The sequence below is a fragment of the Sorex fumeus genome, unplaced genomic scaffold, assembly GCF_029834395.1.
Source record: "Sorex fumeus unplaced genomic scaffold, SorFum_2.1 ptg000037l, whole genome shotgun sequence".
Classification (NCBI taxonomy): domain Eukaryota; kingdom Metazoa; phylum Chordata; class Mammalia; order Eulipotyphla; family Soricidae; genus Sorex; species Sorex fumeus.
Window position 1 is genome coordinate 63,501,881 of NW_026606094.1, and position 21,549 is coordinate 63,523,429.

Consider the following 21,549-nt stretch of genomic DNA (forward strand, 5'->3'; position numbering starts at 1 on the left):
ACCAGATGGTCCCCCAAGCCCAGCAGGGGTGATCCCTGATCACAGATAAGGATTAAGTCCTGATTACAGCCAGGTGTGGCCAACCTCTCCTCCCTCTCCACCGACCCCCTACCCACCAAGAAAAGGAATTAGTGGAGAGATAGTACAGTGGGAAATGCACTCTCTTTGTATGAGGCTGATCCAGGGTTTGTTCTGCAACTCTCCATATGATCTTCTGAGCACTGTATCAGGAGTGATCCCTGAGAACTTAAGCTCTGACCCACCACTCTTCCCTCCCCCCCCAAAAGAAAATAAATAATCCCCTAAAAAAAATCATGTGTTTCATTTACTTGCCTTTGAATATTTGTGATATGCCAGACTCTGTGCTAAGTTTAGGAAATAGAGCACTAAATACACGATTTAACCTTATGGGTCTTTAGTGCAGGAAGAGGGACTATTCAGTCAAATATATGAGAATGCCATGAGTGGGGTAGGAGATAAAAGAACTAAGAACATAGTGGCAGACCTAATCCAGACTAAAAGCTTGTTCTTTTCTTGATTCAGACCTCTTTTCTGGAGACACTTTCTATGGTCACTCCTTACTGGGCTTGTCATTGTTTGGGCCTTCTACTGCCTTTATCGCCAAGAACAACAGGCTTCCAAGAGGGGGCAGATGATAGATAACCAGGAATGAGTGGTGGAAGGTGGCTTAGATTAGAGCTTTTCCTACCTTCCCCACTCAAATGCACGTGATCATTTGGTTAGAGGTACATACACATATTTGCATGGAGGCACAGTGCTTCACCTGATCTCCCCAGTTATGCATCAGGGGTTCCCTACATTCCCTGGCACAGCAGTTTGTCTCCTCGCTTCCCTCCCCCCAACCCCCTCCCAGAGTGGTTAATACTGAGAAGCCACAGCAGGGGGCAGCTCATCAAGAACAAATACCAGCTCGAGGATGGACAGTGTGGAGAACTGGCCACTAGGTTTCAGGACAGAGGCAGACAACTGGCCTGTAGCAAGAAAGAGAGTGGTCCGTCGTGGTAATGTCAGGAGGGGAAACAATCCAGACAACTCCCATTTGATTTCAACGCAAAGCTTTTGAGCTTTTGAGCTTTTGATCAGTTATTTAAAATCATTTTGGCATGGGGGAAACAATAATTTTTTAATTTTTTAAAATTGGATTACTGTTAGATTGGGCCGGAGCGATAGCATAGCGGGTAGAGTGTTTGCCTTGCACACGGCCGACCCGGGTTCGATTACCCCACCCCTCTCGGAGAGCCCAGCAAGCTACCAAGAGTATTCCGCCCGCATGGCAAAGCCTGGCAAGCTACCCTTGACATACTCAGTATGCCAAAAACAGTAACAACAAGTCTCACAGTGGAAATGTTACTGGTGCCCACTCAAGCAAATTGATGAACAACGGGAGGACAGTGCTACTGTGAGATAGACCCTTACTAGAGCAATCATTTTTAAAAGCTACAAAATTAATACTTGATATTGATGTATTATTTACACGTTACAGAGACTTTACCATAAGAAATCAACATATCTTTTAAAAATAGCTATTTAAAATAGTGAAAGGCCAGAAATTATAAGGAGGTCAGCATTAGTTGAGACAAAGAAATGGAAGATCTTCAAGTACCATCACTACCTGGATTCACTGAATTCACAATTCCTCGCTTTATGTACATTGCTTTGTTTACCACCATGTTAATTCAAAGTCTAACAAATTAGCTTCAGAAGAACAGCTAAAACATGTACTACTAAAACAGTGATTAAAATATCATGCTTTTTATAAAAAAAAATTATAGGTTATATCAGGTTTGTTTGCCTTGCACGTGACCAACCCAGATTCAATTCTCAGCACCCCATATATTCCCCTGAGCCCTGCCAGGAGTGAGTCCTAAGGACAGCTGGGTGTGACCCCAAAACAAAATAAGAAAAATGTATTAAATGTACAACTACCACAGGTTTAAGAGTACTGTAAATACACTTTGGGTGGGGTGATGGGGGGAGGGGGAGGTGATTGACTTAAGCTAGGAGAAGCGGTGGTTTAATTTTGCCTAGCAAATGTGTGCTGTTTCCTTACCTGTAAATGTTTTATTGTCTTTTCCTGTCTGCTCTTTATGGTTAAAATATTATCTCTACAGCTTAAAAATCAAGCTCTTTTATTTTGCATTCAATACTCATGTTGGTATCTGCTGCCATATTTTCTTTATTGCTGTCCAACTCAGTTGAAGCTAGTATTAAAAATTAACATATAATGAGCATCTGTGGTTCGGGTTTGTTTGTTTGTTTGGCTTTTAGGCTCACATCTGGTGATGATCAGGGGTTACACTGGGCTATGCATTCAGGAATTACTCCTGGTGATGCTAGGGAACCATATAGGATGCTAGGGATCAAAACTGGGTCAGCCTCATGCAAGGCAATTGCCTTACCCGCCGTATTATTGCTCTGGCCCATGGTTTGTAAAGAGGAACTCATTTAATCTTTACATAAACTCTAAAGGTGGTGAACATTCTTTCATAAATTGTGTTTCTTGTTCATCCATGCATTTGATATTTCCACACCCTTTGGTAGAGAAAATAGAACTGAATTGAAAGGATAATTATAAGGCAGTACATATACTACAGGATCAATTTAAGCCATATACATAGATATTTCTGTCTTATTATATACTGTTTGTAGGTTTTCCCAAAAAATAAATCAAACGTGTGTGTGTGTGTATAGATATATTACTGAGAAGTGAGGTCCAATTATTATAATGTATGTGAATAGAGCAATAACAGTTAAAATGCCTGTGTTGCAGTTATAGTGACAGTATCCCTGAGTATCACTGGGACCAAGCACTGAATCACCAGGAACAGCTAAAACCCTCAGCCTCCATCCCCAAGCACTGCTGGGGTTGAACCCTATTTTTAAAAACCTACTTAAATCAATGTGTATAATTTTTAAATGACTCATCAAGAAGAGATGTTTGCTTAAAGTGATGTGTTTAGAAATGTGAAATTCAGTTCTGAAACTTGAATTCTTTCTTTAGTTACATTTCATTACTGTGATTTCTTAAAGTAAATAAGTTCCTTACTGTGGAAATGGTAATTATTATTTATTTATATAGCATCTTTTATCTGTGGATTTAAAAATGCAGAAATTCAGTGAGCGGTAGGCAAGTGACAAATAATATCTTTATTTTATAGAATGCGAAATCAAAGCCACAAATTGGTTTATGTATATCCCTACTGAAATATGATAATAGAGGCTACCTGAATGAACTAAAATAAGAATGTTATTTTAGGAGATTTTGGCATAACATAGGTCAAAACTTCGTTAGTTTTGTGGGTTTTGCAAATTATTAATTAGAACAAATGTGTTAGCTTTAAAGTGTCTATGAGGAATTGGCTTTTTATCATTTCTTTAGGGATAGAAAATATAACTTTTTATTGTTGTTGACCACCCACCTCCTCATTTTTAGGTCAGCAGCAAGGACAAGATGGAGTGAAAGTCCAGCAAGCTACAATAGCTCCTGTAACTGTAGCAGTTGGAGGAATTGCTAATGCAACGATAGGTGCTGTTAGTCCTGACCAACTCACACAAGTGCATTTGCAGCAAGGTCAGCAAGCTTCTGATCAAGAGGTGCAACCCGGCAAGAGACTTCGAAGAGTTGCCTGTACCTGTCCTAATTGTAGGGAAGGAGAAGGAAGGTAAATGCTCTTATTACCAACTCTGTCTCTCTGGAAGGTGTGAATTTGTAAAGACCTAAACCTTTAGCTAGATAGTTTAGTTTGTAAAAACATTAGCCTTGCAGCCCAGAAATCGAGGTGGTATATTGTTATAAACAGAGTTAAATTGAATAAACTATTCTAGGGATGGGATTTCAGTGGTCTTCTACCTTTTGCTTTACTTAAAATCAATTTTTTTCTTTTCATGTATTATGTAAATTTTAAAGATAAAATACAATTCACTGACAGTGTTCAATTTAATTTTTTTAATATATTAACAGATTTGTGTGACCATCATCTTAACCTTAAAACATATGTTTTGTTACTTGCAAAAGAAAGCCTATTTTGTTAGTCATTCCCTGATTCCCCAACACTCAGCTTTAGGTAATCAGTAGTTTTATTTCTGTCTTTATAGATTTGCCTGTTTTGAACTTTTCATATAAATGGAATTATAAAATATATACAGTGGACTGTGGTTTGTAGCACTTCATTCACTGTTTCCCAAGACTTTCATGTTTTAATGTGTATTAATTTTAGTGAGTAAGCATTAATTCCATTGTACAGATATACAGCATTCTGTTTGTTCATTTATCAATTGGATATTCAGAAATCTTTTTATCTTTTGGTTACTTGGCTACTATAGATACACTGTGTTTTTATTTTCTCTTAGATATGTACACAATAATGGAATTAATTGTTCAAACTAGGTCACGCTATTTGAGGAATTGCCTGATTGTTTTTTAACGAGGCTGAACCATTTTGTATTTTCATCAACATTTATCTAACTTCCATTGAAAAATACATAGTTTTCCCCATTTAAAATATTGAATTACAACAGGTCTTTATATATCTAGATATGAGTCCCTTACCAGGTATGATTTGCAAATATTTCCTACCATTCTGTGAGTTATCTTTTGATTTTCTTGAGTATGTTCTTTCTTCTAAAGATCTGTTGTAAATGGAACTGATTACTTAGTTGTTCATTCCAAGAAGATACTCAGTAAATGTATAGAAATACTGTTCTCTATATTGATCAGACATCCTGCAACCTGGTGAACTGTTTTATTTCATTAGTTTTTCAGTTCTTTCCTATATGTAAAATCATGCTATCTAAATAGAAATGGTTACTTCTTTTCTGCTCTGAATGACTCCTCATTTTCTTGTCTAATTGATGATCTTTAGATCTGTATTGAATGAAAGTAACAAAAGTCTCTATTTTGTTCCTGATCTTAGGGGAAATGCCAGTCTTCACTAAATGTAATATCAGCTCTGGACTTTTCAGAGATGTGCTTACTTAAGCTGAGAAATTTCTTTTCCATTTTTATTTTCATAAAAGGATATTGGGTTGTATCTAATGCTTTTCTCTATCTCTTGAGATGATCATATAGCTTTAATTTTTAATTCTATCAATATATTATATATTGATTGTCAAATGTTAATACTTTTGTATATTATAATTTGATCATTATGTTTAATTGTTTTATATATATTGCTGGATTCAGTTTGTTAACATTTTAGAATTTTTGCATGTGTGTTCATGAGAAATACTGGTCTGTAGTTGTCATATAATTATTTTTGTCTGTCTTTTATGGCCTCATAGAATGAATTGTTAAATGTTTTCTGCAGTTTAATTTTTTGAAATATTTTGAAAATTTTTAAATTTTTTTAAAGAGTTTGTGAAGTAATTGTTTAAATGTTTGGAGTAATTTACAGTGAAGCTTTCTGGTCATGGCCTTCCATTGTGATTACTAATGCAGCTTACTGATATTTCACATGTTTTTTTCCTGATTTTTTTCCTCCAAAGAGATTTGTTTTGTATGTGGAAATTTATCTTCCTTAAAAAATTTTTTTTTCTAGGGTCAAAGAGAACATAGCAGGTCAGGTGCTTGTCTTTGTGCACAGCAGACCTGTCCTGGGTTTGAGCCTCAATATCTCATATGGTCTCTGGGCTCTGCCACAAGTGATCCCTCAGGGCAGAGACTGGACTAAGCCTTGAGCACAGCTAGGGTGTGGCTGAAAAACAAAACAACAATTTTTTAAAATTCTTTTGTCATAACTAGTGTTAATGTTGAGTTTTTGTACCTTTTGTCTATTAAAGAATTTTGTCCATTTAAGTTATCTAAATATGGAGAAGTTGTTCCTATTTGTTTATAGCTCTGTTTATCTCTGTAAGATTGATAAAGTAGAACCCTCCTACTGAGTTCAGCAAATTTGAGTATTTGTTTTCTTTTTTTGGTCATTCTGTCTACAGATTTGATGATTTTTGTTGACCATTTCAAACAGATTTTTGTTTCATTGATATTTTTTCTTTATTTTTATATTCTTTATTTCTGCTTTATTCTTTATTATTTTCTTCTGCTTGCTTTATTTTAGGTTAAATTTTTTTTTGTCCCATTGTCTTCACATAGAAGATTATGGCATCAGGAGATAGCAATTAGGCACGTGTATGTGCCTGGACTGAACTTATCCCTGGCACCACCAGGCTTGCTCTAAATGGTTCCCTGCACTGCAAGGCATGAACAGAAAGTTGGCCAGATATCACTATGAGCTGACCCTGGCCCCCTGAGCATAGAGCTCCACATAATGCTTCACCACATGTGATCCCCTCCTGGCTTCCGCAAAAAAGATGGAAGAGTACGTTATTGAGTTGAATTTTTTTTTTTCCTGTTTGTGTCTCACCAGCTCTGCCCCAAGGTTACTCCAGACTCTGTGCTCAGGGATCTTTCCTGGTGGGATCTGGGGGACCATATGTAGTACGAAGATCAAACCTAGATTTGGCTTCATGTAAGACAAGCACCCAAGGTCATTTTTGATATGAATTTTTACAGCTATAAAGTATTCACTAAGCATTGTTCTACATATACCTCTTAAGTTTGGGTATGTCTGTGTCTTTATTTTCATTCTTCTGAAAGTATTTTCTAATTTTTCTTTTGATTTCTTCTTTGCCCATTGTTACTTCAGAATTTTTTTTTTTAAATTCTAGATACTTGTAAAATTTCCAGTTTCCTTCTGTTATTAATCCTAAGTTCACTCCATTGTGGTCATAAAACTGTTATTTCACTTTTTTAAAATTTGTCGAGGCTTGTTTCAAGGCTCTGCATATGACCTATACTGGAGACTGTTCCACAATCATGTAAGAATATATACTGTGGTGTGTTCTGTGGTTATTCAGATCGTTTGTTGAGTCATTCAATTCTTCCATTTCCTTGTTGATCTTTTGCCTAGTAGAAAAGTAGCTAAAAACTAGATTGAAATTTTAAAGTATTGAAAACTCCAGTTCTTGTTATTTAATTATTTCTTCCTTTGGTTTTTGCCAGCTTTTAGTTCATCTGTTTTATACTCCTTTACTCTTACTCCTATTTTAAGTGTGTGTATCTTTATAATAATTACACATTATTGTTGGATTGACTTATTTGTCCTTATAAAGTCTTTTTTTTAATCTCTAATAACTTTTTTTTTTTTGGTTTAACTTCCATTCAGGTATTCTTGTGGTTATTTACTTACCTTTTTGCTTTAAGTCTGTATCTTTGGCTGTAAATTCTGTCACCTGTAGACAGCGTTAGGGTTGGACCTCTGTTTTATTCTTTCTTAATTCAGGCTGAAAAAAATCTGCCTTTTGATTGGACAGTACACTCCATTTGCATTTGAAGTTGTTAATGATACAGTTGTGTCTGCCATTTTACTATTTCTCTATCACTCTTGTGTTCCTCTCCTCCTACAGTTTTCTTTTTACATTGAGTGCAAGGTAGCATTTCAGTTTGAAATGTGGCTCTTTAGTTGTTAATTTTTTTATTGTTATTTCTATTTATTTCTTGAGTAATCGCTCTTTATCTTACCATAGTATATATCTTGTAGTCAGGTTTATTTCCTAGCAAGTTTCATATACATATATAATTTAAATCTCTCTTACCTCCTTTCTGATATTGTGAGAAATATTATAAGGTCTGCAATGCATTGTTAAAATTATTTCTTTATCTAGTTTTATGTCTAAAAAAATTATAGAATGGGAGCACCTGAAGTAAGTTCTTCATTTAATCTCACCAGTTGGTCCTGGGGAAGTGTGACTGAGCAAAATAGTGTTTAGTAGAAAGAAAGTTCCTCAAATAGAATAACATCAACTTCAGAGACCAGGGAATTGTACAAGTAAGCTGTTCTTGCCCTGCATGCAGCTAACCTGCATTCAATCTTTGTAACCACATATCGTCCTCCAAGTCTGCCAGGGGTGATCCCTGAGCACAGAATAAGCCCTGAGAACTGCTGGGTGTGGCCCAAAAACAAACAAAAAGTAGAATAACATCAACTTCATTTTGTTTATGTGGACTGAGAGTGCTGTTTGTGTTTTTGGTTTTTTGTTTTTTCATTTCTTCCTCCTCATTTTCAGCAGTGTTGATTCATTATACAGCTATATATTTATATATATATATGTATATATATATATCTTTTACTATTTTAGTTTATCACCTCTTGTTCTCTTCTTTTATTCTTCGTGTGTTCTTGTGGATGTGACTTCCCATCTGGGGTAATTTCTGTAGCTCAGTACAATTTTGCTCACACCCATTTCCTTTCTTTTTTTTTTTTTACATTGGCAAATATGTGTGTTTCTTATATGTTATAGGCGCCTAAATTTATGTATTCACTTTACAAAATTGCTTTTGGTAATGACCTTTGCTTTTACTCTCTTGTCATCTACAGTTAAAATGTTCTGTTTACTTGTGTGTGGGTTTTTTTTGGTTTTTTTTTTGTTTGTTTTTTGCTTTTTGGGTCACACCTGGTGATCTGGCAGTGCTCGGGGCCATATGGAATGCTGGGAATCAAAACTGGGCTGACTGCATGCAAGGCAAACATCCTACCCGCTGTGCTGTTGCTCCAGCCCCAATGTTTACTTGTTTTTAGTTTAAAGACCTTTGGTATTTTTTGCAAAGCAGGTCTGCTATCAGTGAGTTCTCTCAGTATGTTTATCTGGGACTATAAGCACATTCCTCTTTTATTTTTTAAAGATAGCTTTGCTAGATAGAGACTTCTTGTGTTTAGGGAGACATTTTGGGGGCCTTAAAATAATTTTTTTAATTTAGTCACTGTGAATTACAAAATTATTCATGATTGGGTTTCAGGTATACAATGTTCTAGCACCAATCCCTTCACTAGTGTCCACTTCCCTCCACCAATGTTCCCTCCCACCCTACAGCCTGCCTCTGGTGGCCACTTTTTCTTTTCTCTTTTTTCTGTTTAGACATTGTGGTTTGCAATACTGCTACTGATAGCATACCATGCATATTACTTCACCTCCATTCAGTACCTAGTTCTCATCCAGCATGACCACTACTCGCCATCATTGTCGTCGGGGCCCTTCCCGGACTTACTCCCCTTTCCCAACATTGGCAAGAATTCCATTAAGGACCAGTTCTGCTTTTTGTTTCTATTGTCTTTGGGCATTAGTTATTCCCCTCCTGTGTTTCTTTATATCCCTCGTTTGAGATTGATCATTCTGTGTCTGTCCCTCTCCCTCTGACTCATTTCACTTAGCATAATATTCTCCATGTATCAGCAAATTGCATAACTTCATCTTTTCTTGGGCTGGAGCGATAGCACAGCTGGTAAGGCATTTGCCTTGCGTGCAGCCAACATGGCTGACCCAAGTTCGATTCCTCCGCCCTTCTTAGAGAGCCCGGCAAGCTACCGAGAGTATCTCGCCCGCACGGCAAAGCCTGGCAAGCTACCCCTGATGCATTTGATATGCCAAACACAGTAACAAGTCTCACAATGTTACTGGGCCTGCTCGAGCAAATCGATGAACAACGGGAGGACAGTGACAGTAACATCTTTTCTTACAGCTGAGTAGTACTCCATTATGTATCTGTACCATAGTGAGGAAGCATTTTGTATCTTCCCATTCCCGCCTGACCTTAATTATTTCTGCTGAGATGACAGCTGTTAATTTGCTGAGATTTCTTTTTGAGTCTTCCTATCTTCAAGATTTTGTCCTCAAACTTGAGTTTGAAGATTTTCAATATAAAGTATTTATTCTAATTGTGGTTTGTTGAGTTCTTTATTGATTAATATCAGCATTAATATCAGCTCAACATTAATATCAACTCTCTCTTTTGTCTTTAGTCATTGAGATGTGAGCTGCTGGAAGTCCTGGGCTTGCTAATGTCTTTAGGCCTTTGAACACAGTTTCGGTGAAGGATTGGATGGGGTGAACTTAAGGCTGGGAATTCAAACCAGAGTTGTGGCTGCATGTAACACATACACCTTAACCCCTGTACTATCTCTCCGGCTGTGAACTTATGGGTGTGTTTGTCTGGTGGTTGGTGTCACACACCTCACTATGCTCAGGAGTTTACTCTTGACTCTGTACTCATGGATCACTCCTGGTGGACTCAGGGGGCCATATAGGGTGCCAGGGATTGAACCCAGGTTGGCTGCATGCAAAACAAGTGCCCTATCCACTACTACCCACAACTATGGCTCTGGCCCCTCCGAATTTTTAATGCTTGCAGTGAAACTTTGTTAAATCTGGGTTCCCGTAAGCAGTTTTTGTGGGGGTTTTTTTTTTGCCCCTCTCTAATATATGGATCATACTTTCCTATTTTATTGGGGTTGTTGTTGTTGTTTTCAACCTTAACAATTTTTTTTCTCAATTTTTTGTTTAAAGGTGGATGCTTAGGTGATAGAGAAATAGTATAGCAGATAAGGCACTTGCGTTGCACACAGCTGACCCAGGTTTGATTCACAACCAGCTCTACATGTAGTTCCTTGAGCCCCACCAAGAGTGATTCCTGAGCACAAAGCCAGGAATAAGCTCTGAACACTGCTGAGCGTTGACCCCAAAAACAGAAAACTAGACAATTTAGATAATAAGGTAATTCTAGTATACCGCCATCCTTCTTCAACTGCAGCTTGTTTTGTGACTGGATTCTTTCAGTGCCTTTTCCCTGATAGCATGCATTTTTTTTAAGTTCATTATTGCCAACTGATTGCTCTGTTATTTTTAACAGTGAACCATTCCATGGACTGCTCCAGGTACCATTGAGGGGAGGACTGGGCTGTCCGTAATGGGGTTTTGAAGAGTGGGGAGCCTGGGTTCATTCACTGTGATACTTTGCCTTAAGGTTGTTGAGGCCTTAAGGTTCTGTGCTCTGGCCCATCCATGTGGATATACTAGAGCCTGGAGGTACCAGGGTCACCCGAACTATATCCAGAGTTCCCTGGAGAGTGAGACTGTGCCAGAGACTAAACTTTAAGGAATCACACATGCAAGGTATATCCTCTACCTAAGTGAGCTGACACCAAAGCCATCCCCCACCTCCTCATCCCGTGTTAACTCCACATCTGTGTTTGAGAGTTTTTCTAACTTGGGATGGTACCAGTCAGGCTCCTGAGAGTATCCTACCCACACGGCAGAGTTTGGCAAGCTCCCCATGGTGTATTCAATATGCCAAAACCCAGTAACAATGATGGGTCTCATTCCCCTGACACTGAATGTGGCACTTGCTAAACTCTCAGGGCTAGGACGGATGGAGACGTTACTGGCACCTGCTCAAGGAAATAGTTGAACAATGGGATGATAGTGATACATTGATACAGTTGGGATGGTACCTCTCAACTGTCTCTGCTTTCTGGCAACCTAAACAGCCTACAGTTTAGCCTGTTTCTCCTAGTGACTATATTATTATTGTCTACCTAGTTGCTTTTTGCAACCATTTCTGCTGTTTGAAAGAATACCCTTAGACTCAAAGTTTTCTACGCTTCTCAAATGAAACCGGTTCCTTTCGCAAGAAATTTGGAACTCTTTTATCGCGTGCTTTCTCCATTTAGCCAAAAAAATCTCTATGCATGGCTTTTAGATGGGTGCCATATTTCTCCTTGGCTAGCCTCCCTTCAGAGGTGCTGAGAGCATTCATTGTGGGGAGCAGCAGTGGCTTCGGTTCTTCTTGGTTTGCTTCTTTTGTCTTAGGACCTCTACTTATGAAATTAAAACCGGGCCAAGTCAATGACAGTCTGAACCCCAATATTCTTATTTTGTCATATCTAAGGTAGAGCCTGTGTGCTAGGGTTGGGTATATGGAAGAAAGAGGACCCTCTTGTTAGCCACACACTTCTGAAACAGCCTCACTAAGGTAACTGAGGACAATTGGGAATTACTGACATCTTCCCCGTCCTGGGAGATAGACCCCCTATTCTTGGCTGTACCAGTCTGTCATGTTTTCTAGGCTAGGGAGATTGAAGGGAGGGAGGAAACAAGAATGTAAGTCTTGGTTCAGATGCTAAAGACTTTTTACCATTCTTTTCTATTTCATTTTCTTGAGTAAATGTTTACTTGCTGTATACTTGTTAGGCTGTTTCTAGAGACTAAATGGTATTTGGCTTTTATAATTTTCACAAGCTTTACTGCTGGAAAAATCTATGGAAATTCTCATTTTGTCTTTTCTGAATGTGAAGCTCTGCACCATATGCGTTCAAGTCAGAATCACCAACATAAGGATATTTTATGGGATTTTCAAGTGTCTTGTAAACCTTAGGGATCTAGCATGATAAAAGCCCATCAGGTAAAAAACATGAAGTGAATGGTAGAATACAAATTCTCAGAGATTAATAATGTTTCCATAACCCTACAGATTTTATATATAGTCCTTATATTATGTTTTTAATTGTTTTCCTGATATAATTCTGAAGTAAGTCAGAAAAAAATGTCCTTGGGAAAGAGAGATTGCTCAAAAGACTGAGTGCATGCTTTGTGTCATGAGATACCTGGATTCAGTCTCCATCATTACAAGGTCCCCCTGAGCCCAGATCTGAGAGTAACCCATGAGCAGTTCACAGTATGACCCAGAACACCTGCCCCTCCCCCCAAAAATAATCCATACATACACATCAAAGAAAAACATCCTTTAAATATTTTTACTTTTTATATTTCCATAAGTATATGTATGAAATTTGAGATTATAATATTTGGTTTTGGTTTCTGTTAGAGGCAGTAACGAACCAGGAAAAAAGAAGCAGCATATCTGTCATATTGAAGGATGTGGAAAAGTTTATGGTAAAACATCTCACCTTCGAGCACATCTTCGCTGGCATACTGGAGAAAGACCTTTTGTGTGTAACTGGATGTTTTGTGGCAAAAGATTCACAAGGAGTGATGAGCTTCAGAGACATAGAAGAACCCATACAGGTTAGTTATTTATTTTAGGACCTTTTTTTGTTTAAATTGTTCTAAATGTATTTTTTCAGTCTTAGATAAAAGTTTGAAAAGTAATTAGAAATAAGCAAACAACTAGTGGTTGTATGGATATCTTGAAGTTCAAGACTCTTTTCCTCTAGGGCCTGAGGAGATAGTGCAAGTGTTGGAGCACATGCAAAGGCCCTGAGTTGGATCATCTGTGTTCCCTCCCTACCCCAGCACTGCAGGTTGTGGCCCTAGTGACATCCAGGAATGACCTATGTAGAAAAAGAAATCTGCCTAATATCCAAAATATTTTAATATGCCTTTTTTTTTCTTTTTGGGTCATACCCAGCATTGCACAGGGATTGCTCCTGGCTCATGTACTCAGGAATTACTCCTGGCGGTGCTTGGGGGACCATATGGGATCCTGGGAATTGAACCCGGGTCAGCCGTACGCAAGGCAAACACCCACCCACTATGCTGTCATTCCAGCCCCTTAATATGCTTTTTATATACCTTATCAGCATAACTCTATGAACTGGAGTTTCATATATTCTTAAATTCACATATTATTTTTGTCAGGATTTAAATAGTAAAAAGGTTGAATTAGTCTTATTAATGAGCTTTATTAGATTTTGTTTTGTATTTCTTTTTCAGAAATTGCTGAAAGTTTCAGTACCAAAGACCTCTCTGAATTAAGCGCTGTTGTGTTTTCTGGTTTTTTTTTTTTAAAGAGTTTTTATACTTTTTTAAAGACAGCAGCTACACAAATGTAGGATGTAAACTTTAAGTATATTTTGATACTCTTTTATATAATGAATTTTACCTGAGTGATATATTGCAATATCTTAATCTTGCTTGGGTTGGAGCTATAGTACAGCGGGTAGGGCGTTTGCCTTGTACGTGGCTGACCTGGTTTCTATTCCTCCACCCTGCTTGGAGAGCCCGGCAAGCTACCAAGAGTATCTCACCTGCACAGCAAAGCCTGGAAAGCTACCTGTGATATATTCGATATGCCAAAAACAGTAACATCAAGTCTCACAATTTGTTGTGAGACATTACTGGTACCCACTCTAGCAAATCGATGAACAATGGCGGGACAGTGCTACAGTGCTAATCTTGCTTGTTTTGAGATCTAGCCAAGTTCATATAAGTATGTACTATATATATGTGCTTGTATTCATATATTTATTTTTATTGCTACATACTTTGTCACAATCACCTACCACACTGGATTAATTCTTTTCCTAAGTTGTTTAGATTAGTGACCTTCAGCCACTGGTCTGCCTCCTTGGTTATAACTGTCAGTCTGTGGACTGGTATGAAGGACCAGTGCCAGTCCGCAAGTGTAAAAAGGTTAAAGGATACAGGTATAGATCACTGGTTTTCAAAAGCCAGTCCTTTAACTGTTGCCAATTTGGAGGTGTAAAATAGTTGAAAATAGTGAGAGATTGATAGTTCATACTTTGTGTATTTACCAATACTCAGTAAGGCCAGTTTTTTGATAATTTTTGTCAATCTAAAGTAACCACTTTTTAATTGGCATTTAATTCTGCATGTTTTTACATGTGTCTTGGTCATTTATCTTTCTTTTACTGTTGTACCCTTTGCTCATTTTTCTCTTTGATTATTTTTTTGATTGCTGATTTATATGTTGCAAATTGCCCCTATATCCTTACATTACGATGGGGTTGGATATTGATAAACTCACTTAAAGGTGCATTTAAGGATAGGAGAAATAGAACAAGACTTAAGATGTCTGCCTGAATGCAGCCAACCTTGGTTAGATTTTAGGTGTCATATATGGTCCCTTGAGCACCACCAGGAGTAAGCCCTGAACATCACTGGGTGTACGCACCCCTGCCCCCCAATTAAAAAGACACGTATGTGTATTGAATACATCTAACTTACCAAACTTAATTGCTTAAGCTACTTTAAAAACGAAGGCTATTGTCTGATACAGTATTGACTATCACATGTAATTTATCAAATACCATACTAAAAATGGAGAACAGATGTGGTATGGGTTCTCACTGTTTATGTACCCATCTGAAAGCCCTCTGGGCCCAAAGAATGTTTGAAACCTTGTGCTAAAATTATTGCTGGATGATCAATCACTTTTTTCCCCCCAATGATGCTTGAGAATAACTGATTTAAAAGATATTGTTGAGTTTCATTTGCTCTCATGATGGTATGGGTTACTGAAAGCTGCAGCTAACTACTTTCTGGTACTGTGAGAGTCTATTAGATACTGCTAGCCTAGGAATAGTTAAATTTTAAAAAGTTAAAATATTTTCTAGTAATTGCATAATCACTTTAACAATATTGTAAAGCAAAAAATATCATGAGAACCATCTGTGTTACTAGCCTTTTTACTTTATACTATCTTTTGATAAATAGGAGTTTTACATTGTAATAAGTCAAATACAAGTGTTTTTTAAATTAAGTTCTGTTCTAGGATTATAAATTTTTGTTTTTGAGCCATGCCCATCTGTGTGTAGGGCTTACTTCTGGCTCTAAGTTCACTTTATTCATGGTGGGCTCCAGGAAAGATATCTGGTGCCAGGGGTTGAACCCATGTCCTTGCTGTACTAACACTCGGACCTCAGGGCATAATGTTCTCATAAATGTGTTCTCCTAATGACTTTATTTTTTTTTTGGAAAGTTTGATCTGTAGTCTAGACTTCTTTTGAAAGTAAAATGAGATAATTTTCTTTTTCTTCCCTGTTTAAAGCTATTTTTTTCCTACTGGCCCATTCTTTCTGCATTGACAGTGAAACTTATTTTGTATTGGAATGTATTTGCTTAGGAATTTCTGTATCTTCTCTTTTAATACATTTTTGTCTGTCACTGCCTACACTAGTACTGTTTTACTTACCAGAGGCTTATATCCTAATATCCTGATAGCATTGATATTTGATAGTTTCCTTTTACCTTTCTTACTTTTTTTTTGCTTTTGGCTTAGACTACTGGATCTTTCTATTTAAAATACGTCTGATCAACCTTTGTGACTTGATATTTCATTAATTATTAAATTAATAATTTGGATAGTCTTTGGTGGAAGGACACACTAGTGGTGCTCTGGGGATTGAACTAGGGTAAGCAGCATTGCTGGGCAAGCTCCTTAAGCTCTGTACTATCTTCCCAGCCTCAGGATTAATTTTTGAGTTAGATTCTAAACTTTAACTTTTGTATCAGGGTACATGTGAGACAGATGAAGATTTGGAACTGACATCGACTATCATATATACCAGATGTTTTTAATATAGTATTTCCTTTGATTCTGACAGCATTAATATAAGATAGTAATTTCATATTATAGTATCAAAAATAGTTGTTAAAAAACTATGACTAGAGTTACATAACTTTATTTGATACGTAAATTAGTAATGAATGAGTTTTGGTATATAGACTCAGTTTTGAATTAGCATTGTTAATGTTGTTGTTTTTAAGGAAGCTTTCTGTATGCTATTGTATTGAGATGTCTAGTGTTACTTTCCCATTAGATTTGTAACCTCACTGTGTGATTTCATCATTTTGTTTCAGAAACAACTTCTATCACACTCCCACATTCAGACAGATACATAAAACAAATTTTCCAAGCCTGTGTCTTTCAAAGCTAAGTACCAGTGACTTGGAAATACTTTAATTTATTTTTAGTAACGCAAAATATTTTTGAGAGAGAGAGGGAGAATTCTCTGCAGACATAAATGTTAGTCTGGGCATTGTCACAGAGAAAGCCCTGGACTCTTAATGCTCCTTTCAGATTATCATGACCTTTAAGGTTTCCTGTAGCTTATCCTTTCCTGGAAGGGTCTACCCTTCTCTGGGTGGTACTTGGCTTCCTGCATCTTGGTGGTACCTCTGCTTCACCATCTCCAAAGAACTCATGTTTTGCATCTCAAAGAGATGTGTTCTTCATGCCTTTGGGGTACTTAAGGACTGCTCTATTTCTTCTTAAATTCTTTTCTTTTTTGTGGGGGTGGGGCTGGATGGGGAGGGGTGGATGTCACACCCTGCTTTGCTCAGGGTTTACTCTTGACGCTACTCTCAGAATCAACCTTGGGGACCATATGGAGCACTGTGATGGAACCTGGGTCATTCATGTGGAAGGGAAACATTCTACCCATTGTACATTTCTTCAGTCTCTGAGAAATAATTTTCTTAGTAATTATTTCCCAAAAGCTCATTACCAGGGCTACCCATCTGCCCATCTTTTATTATTTTTTCAATTACTACTACTATTGGGCTGGAGCTATAGTACAATGGGTAGGACATTTGCCTTGCATGCGGCCAAACCTGGTTTGATTCCTCCACCCCTCTCGGAGAGGCTGGCAAGCTACTGAGAGTATCCTGCCCACAGGGCAAAGCCTGACAAGCTCCCCGTGGCATATTTGATATGCCAAAAACAGTGACAACAAGTCTCACAGTGGAGACGTTACTGATGCCCATTCAAGCAAATCAATGAACAATGGGAGGACAGTGCTACAGTGCTACCACCACTATCACCCTGTTTGCTTGAATAATTCAGAATTGAAATGCTTTAATCTTTTAATTATTTCAAACATTTTTGTTTTTCTCTTTTTCTTTTCTGGCCCACACTTGGCAGTGTTCAAGGGCTATTCCCCACTCTGTTTTTAAAGCTTGCTTCTAGTCTGCTTGGGGATTTTAAGCAGTGACAGGGATTGAATCCATAGGAAAAGTATGTGTCAGCCTGTTGTACTATCACTTTAGCCTCCAGGACAAGTGATTCATATTCTTAGAAAATGCTGTTCTGAAAGAACTCCAGCTCTGTTCTGCTCCCTCTGGTGGTTTCCACCTGCTAGGAATCTGATAGGGTTTCGGAGTGGTTTTCTGCACCCAGAGCTTAACTTGGTGGCTTAGAGTATCTTCCTTACAGTTGAAAGATGGCAAATTCCATCTGTAGCACCTGCATTCAGGGAGGTCCTGGAAACTGCTGTCTGGAATGCCAGAAGCTACTTGTGGTTGCATTACAGCCAGGTGTATTTGAGTCACCATAACTGAAAGGCTGTGTGATCCACAGTGTGCATGGCAGCAACCTTCCAGCAGGCAACACAACTGAATGTTCCTAAACACTCCCACCAAAGAACATGGTTTGTAGTGAGCAAGTGTGCAAGCATCACAGCTAAAGGATACACCCCTCAGTGAGCACCTGGGTCAGGCATTCAGGGATCAAAGCCTGCTGTGCCTCTCGCCCCTAATGCAGACCTAGTCAAGTATGTGAGCACCACTGTTAGGTGTGTGTGCAGACCCTGGCCACTACAACGACAAAGCTTTAAAAAAATCAGAATGGTGGTTTTCAACCTTTTTGTACCTATGGACCAGCACTGGTCCATGGACTATTGGTTGAAACTCACTATCAGTTTAGTGGCAATAACTTTTTTGTGGGCCGGAAAGTAATTTTTGTTGGCTGAAAATCGGGGACTTAGCACCACAAAGATCGTGAACCAAATGAGATTCAGCACCTTTTCTTTGATTAACATGTGCTACCTTACTGCAGTTCTTAATTTCTGGAGTCCACAAAGGTTAGTTTTTATAGGTTATCTCATGCCTTTTGGAGAGTGAATTTTTGAAGGTCACCATCTACTGGTTTATTCTTGTTTTTTTGTTTGTTTGTTTGGTCTTTTTTTGCTTTTTCCCCTCTTTTATTTCTGAAGAATTACAAGGTGTAGGGAGAAAGAATTGATGAATTCTGTTTGTGATATGGGACATACCCATAAGATCTGGAATTCTCCATTGCGTTTAGGAACCTAGATCTTAATATAGTTACCAGCTTAGAAATGGTAGTTTGAACTGTTAGGGGAGACAAAATTGTCTAACAAAAGCATCTATATAATTAAATGACAAAAGAGGTTCTATATTTGAATAAATAATTCCTTATTGGAAAAAAGGTTTTTTAAAAAATTATATCGTGCACATTAATGCCCCACTAAGTTCATGATCGCTGATACCAGCTAATCTGAGAGCATTGTATCAGTTCTGTCCTTTCTCTTAGTTTCCTCGTTTCTTTAATAAGAAGACTCAGAGACTATAAAATCCAGATCCCGGACATCTTATCAGAACTTTTTTTTATGACATCTTATTGTCTCATTCCTACTTTGGACAAACTTGCAGGCTATCAAATGTAGCCTGCCCACAGGGCAGAGTCTGGCAAACTCCCCGTGGCGTACCAAATATGCCAAATACCAGTAACAATGATGGGTCTCATTCTCCTAAAGAGCCTTGAATATAATCTCAGGGCTAGGATGAAAGAGACGTTACTGGGGCCTGCTCGAGGCAATTGACGAATAACAGGATGATGAAATAAATTTTTTAACCTTTCTAATTTTTTTTTTTGTAGGAGTACTGCTATTTATTCAGCCACTGGTTAGCTGATTGAATTGGGCATGAACTCCACAACCTTTTTAAATCTTTATTCTCCCACTAAACCTCTCCCTTAGCCTTACTCATAGTCTTCTCCTCCTAGAAAATTTAAGCTGTGTGACTTTAAGATTGTCAACCCTAATTTACTTTTATCCATAAGTCACAATAGTGATTTGAGGAGCGATAGCACAGTGGTAGGGCGTTTGCCTTGCACGCAGCCAACATGGCCGACCCGAGTTCGATTCCTCTGCCCCTCTTGGAGAGCCTGGCAAGCTACCGAGAGTATCTAGCCCGCAGGGCAGAGCCTGGCAAGCTCCCTGTGACATATTCGATATGCCAAACACAGTAACAACAAAGTCTCCAATGGAGATGTTACTGGACCCGCTCGAGCAAATCGACGATCAACGGGAGGGCCTTTACCTTACCTTTAATTTATAAAAAGATTCATTTTTATATTATAGACTGGGTGGTAAATAAGAATGTTTATGACGGAGGAGGGAAGAGTTAGAGAAATCTAGGAACTGTGGATTTCTTTATTTGATTAACTTGTTTTAGAACAGATCCAAAAAAGATACTGTAATGTGAATCATATAGAAAGTTCGGTTATTTTTACTTAGAAAGTTTATATGTACTGGGACATTCAGTGGAAGTTATTCATTGAATATCGGATGGGGTTTTTTAACCTAGGCTTAATGAGTGCCAGACATTGAAAATAGTCCCAGTAATAGATTGAATTGTCCCCCAGAAAGATATTGTTCAAATGCTAACTTCTGGTATCTTGTCAGTATGACTTTATGGAGGGAAATCTTTTTACAAATCAAATGAAATCAAGAAAAGGTTGAATTATATACTAGTTATTAGGATTTAGGACCTAGTATACACTAAATTCAATCTTTTGATACCCATCTAAGGAGAGACAGAGACGTAGAGAGGGAAGGCTCTGTGAAGACAGGCAGAGACTAAAGAGAGGTTGGGAGTATGCCAAGGGATGTCAGGAGTCACCAGTAACTAGGATTGGGCAAGGAATTCTCTAGAGACTTTTGTAGAAGTATTTGCGATGTGCAATCCCTAGAACTATGAGAGAATAATAATGTTATTTTAAGTCACCTTGTTTATGATGATTTCTTATGAAAACTCAAGGAAATTAATAATTCTTTATCCTGAAGCTCGTTTTAGGTTGTAAATATGAAGGTATGCTATCAAGGGTAAATTTAGAAATAAAGTATGTTTTAAAGATTTTATTAGTTTAGCTTTGAGAGTAACATTTTGAAGACAGAATTATAAGTAGTACTATGACAACAAGATAACTGCTCTTGATGGGTACTTCAGATAAATAAAAATGTTCCATTTATTTCATCCATTCACCCACATACATGATTTTATTTGAATCCCAATAATTTTTTTTCTGAAAATACTGTTAATATTATGGTAGCAAGTACAGTTAATACAGTTGCTGCTTAAATCGTTTTAAAGTATGGTTCATTTTAATCATGTAATATAGCATGACATTATTCTAGACAATATAGGCAAAAGAAGACAAATTTTTTTCATAATTTATTAAAATAGTTTGGGTTATGTTCTTGATTTTCTTGGAGACTATTTTAAATTTATACTTGACATGCTTAAATACTTATAATGAAGATATATTGCAGAATTTGAAGAATACAATCAGCAATACTTTACTTTTCATTAGGCTGAATTTTTCAAGGTTATCTCTTACGTAACTATTAACTTTCTGTTGCTGCCATAACAAATTATGGCAAATGCTTAAAATAGCACTTTCATTATGTCACGTTTTCTCTAAGAGGTCTCAGTGGGCACTGCCATGGATACTTTGCTTGGCATTTCACAAAATTTAAATCAAGGTATCCACCTGGTTTGTTTCTTTTTTTTTTTTTTTTTTTTTTTTTTGGTTTTTAATTTTATGTATTTATTTTCAAATTTTGGGACTGGAGCAATAGCACAGCCGGTTGGGTATTTGCCTTGCACGAGGCTGACCTGGGTTCAATTCCTCCATCCCTCTCGGAGAGCCTGGCAAGCTACCGAAAGTATCCCGCCCACACGGCAAAGCCTGGCAAGCTCCCTGTGGCATATTCGATATGCCAGAAACAGTAACAAGTCTCACAATGGAGATGTTACTGGTGCCTGCTCAAGCAAATCGGTGAATAATGAGAGGACAGTGTTACTACAGTGCAGTGCTACTTCTAAAATTTTGTAATTTATTTTTATTTTGATTTTCATAAAGTTATTCACAATAATTGATTATTCAATATTCCAACACCAGTCTCACCACCGTCCAAA

The 21,549-nt window shown here is 37.6% G+C and overlaps 1 protein-coding gene across 3 annotated transcripts in view; it reads left to right on the forward strand.

Annotated features, from left to right (window-relative positions):
* Positions 1-21,549, forward strand: part of SP4 (Sp4 transcription factor) — a 72,234-nt gene that overhangs the window by 41,252 nt on the left and 9,433 nt on the right. For 2 of the 3 annotated variants that reach the window (XM_056118205.1, XM_056118206.1), the window contains exons 4-5: positions 3,455-3,683; positions 12,674-12,873. In XM_056118205.1, the coding sequence (XP_055974180.1) occupies positions 3,455-3,683; positions 12,674-12,873 (429 nt within the window). The remainder of the gene's footprint in view (positions 1-3,454; positions 3,684-12,673; positions 12,874-21,549) is intronic. The other variant, XM_056118207.1, reaches the window with a different exon arrangement.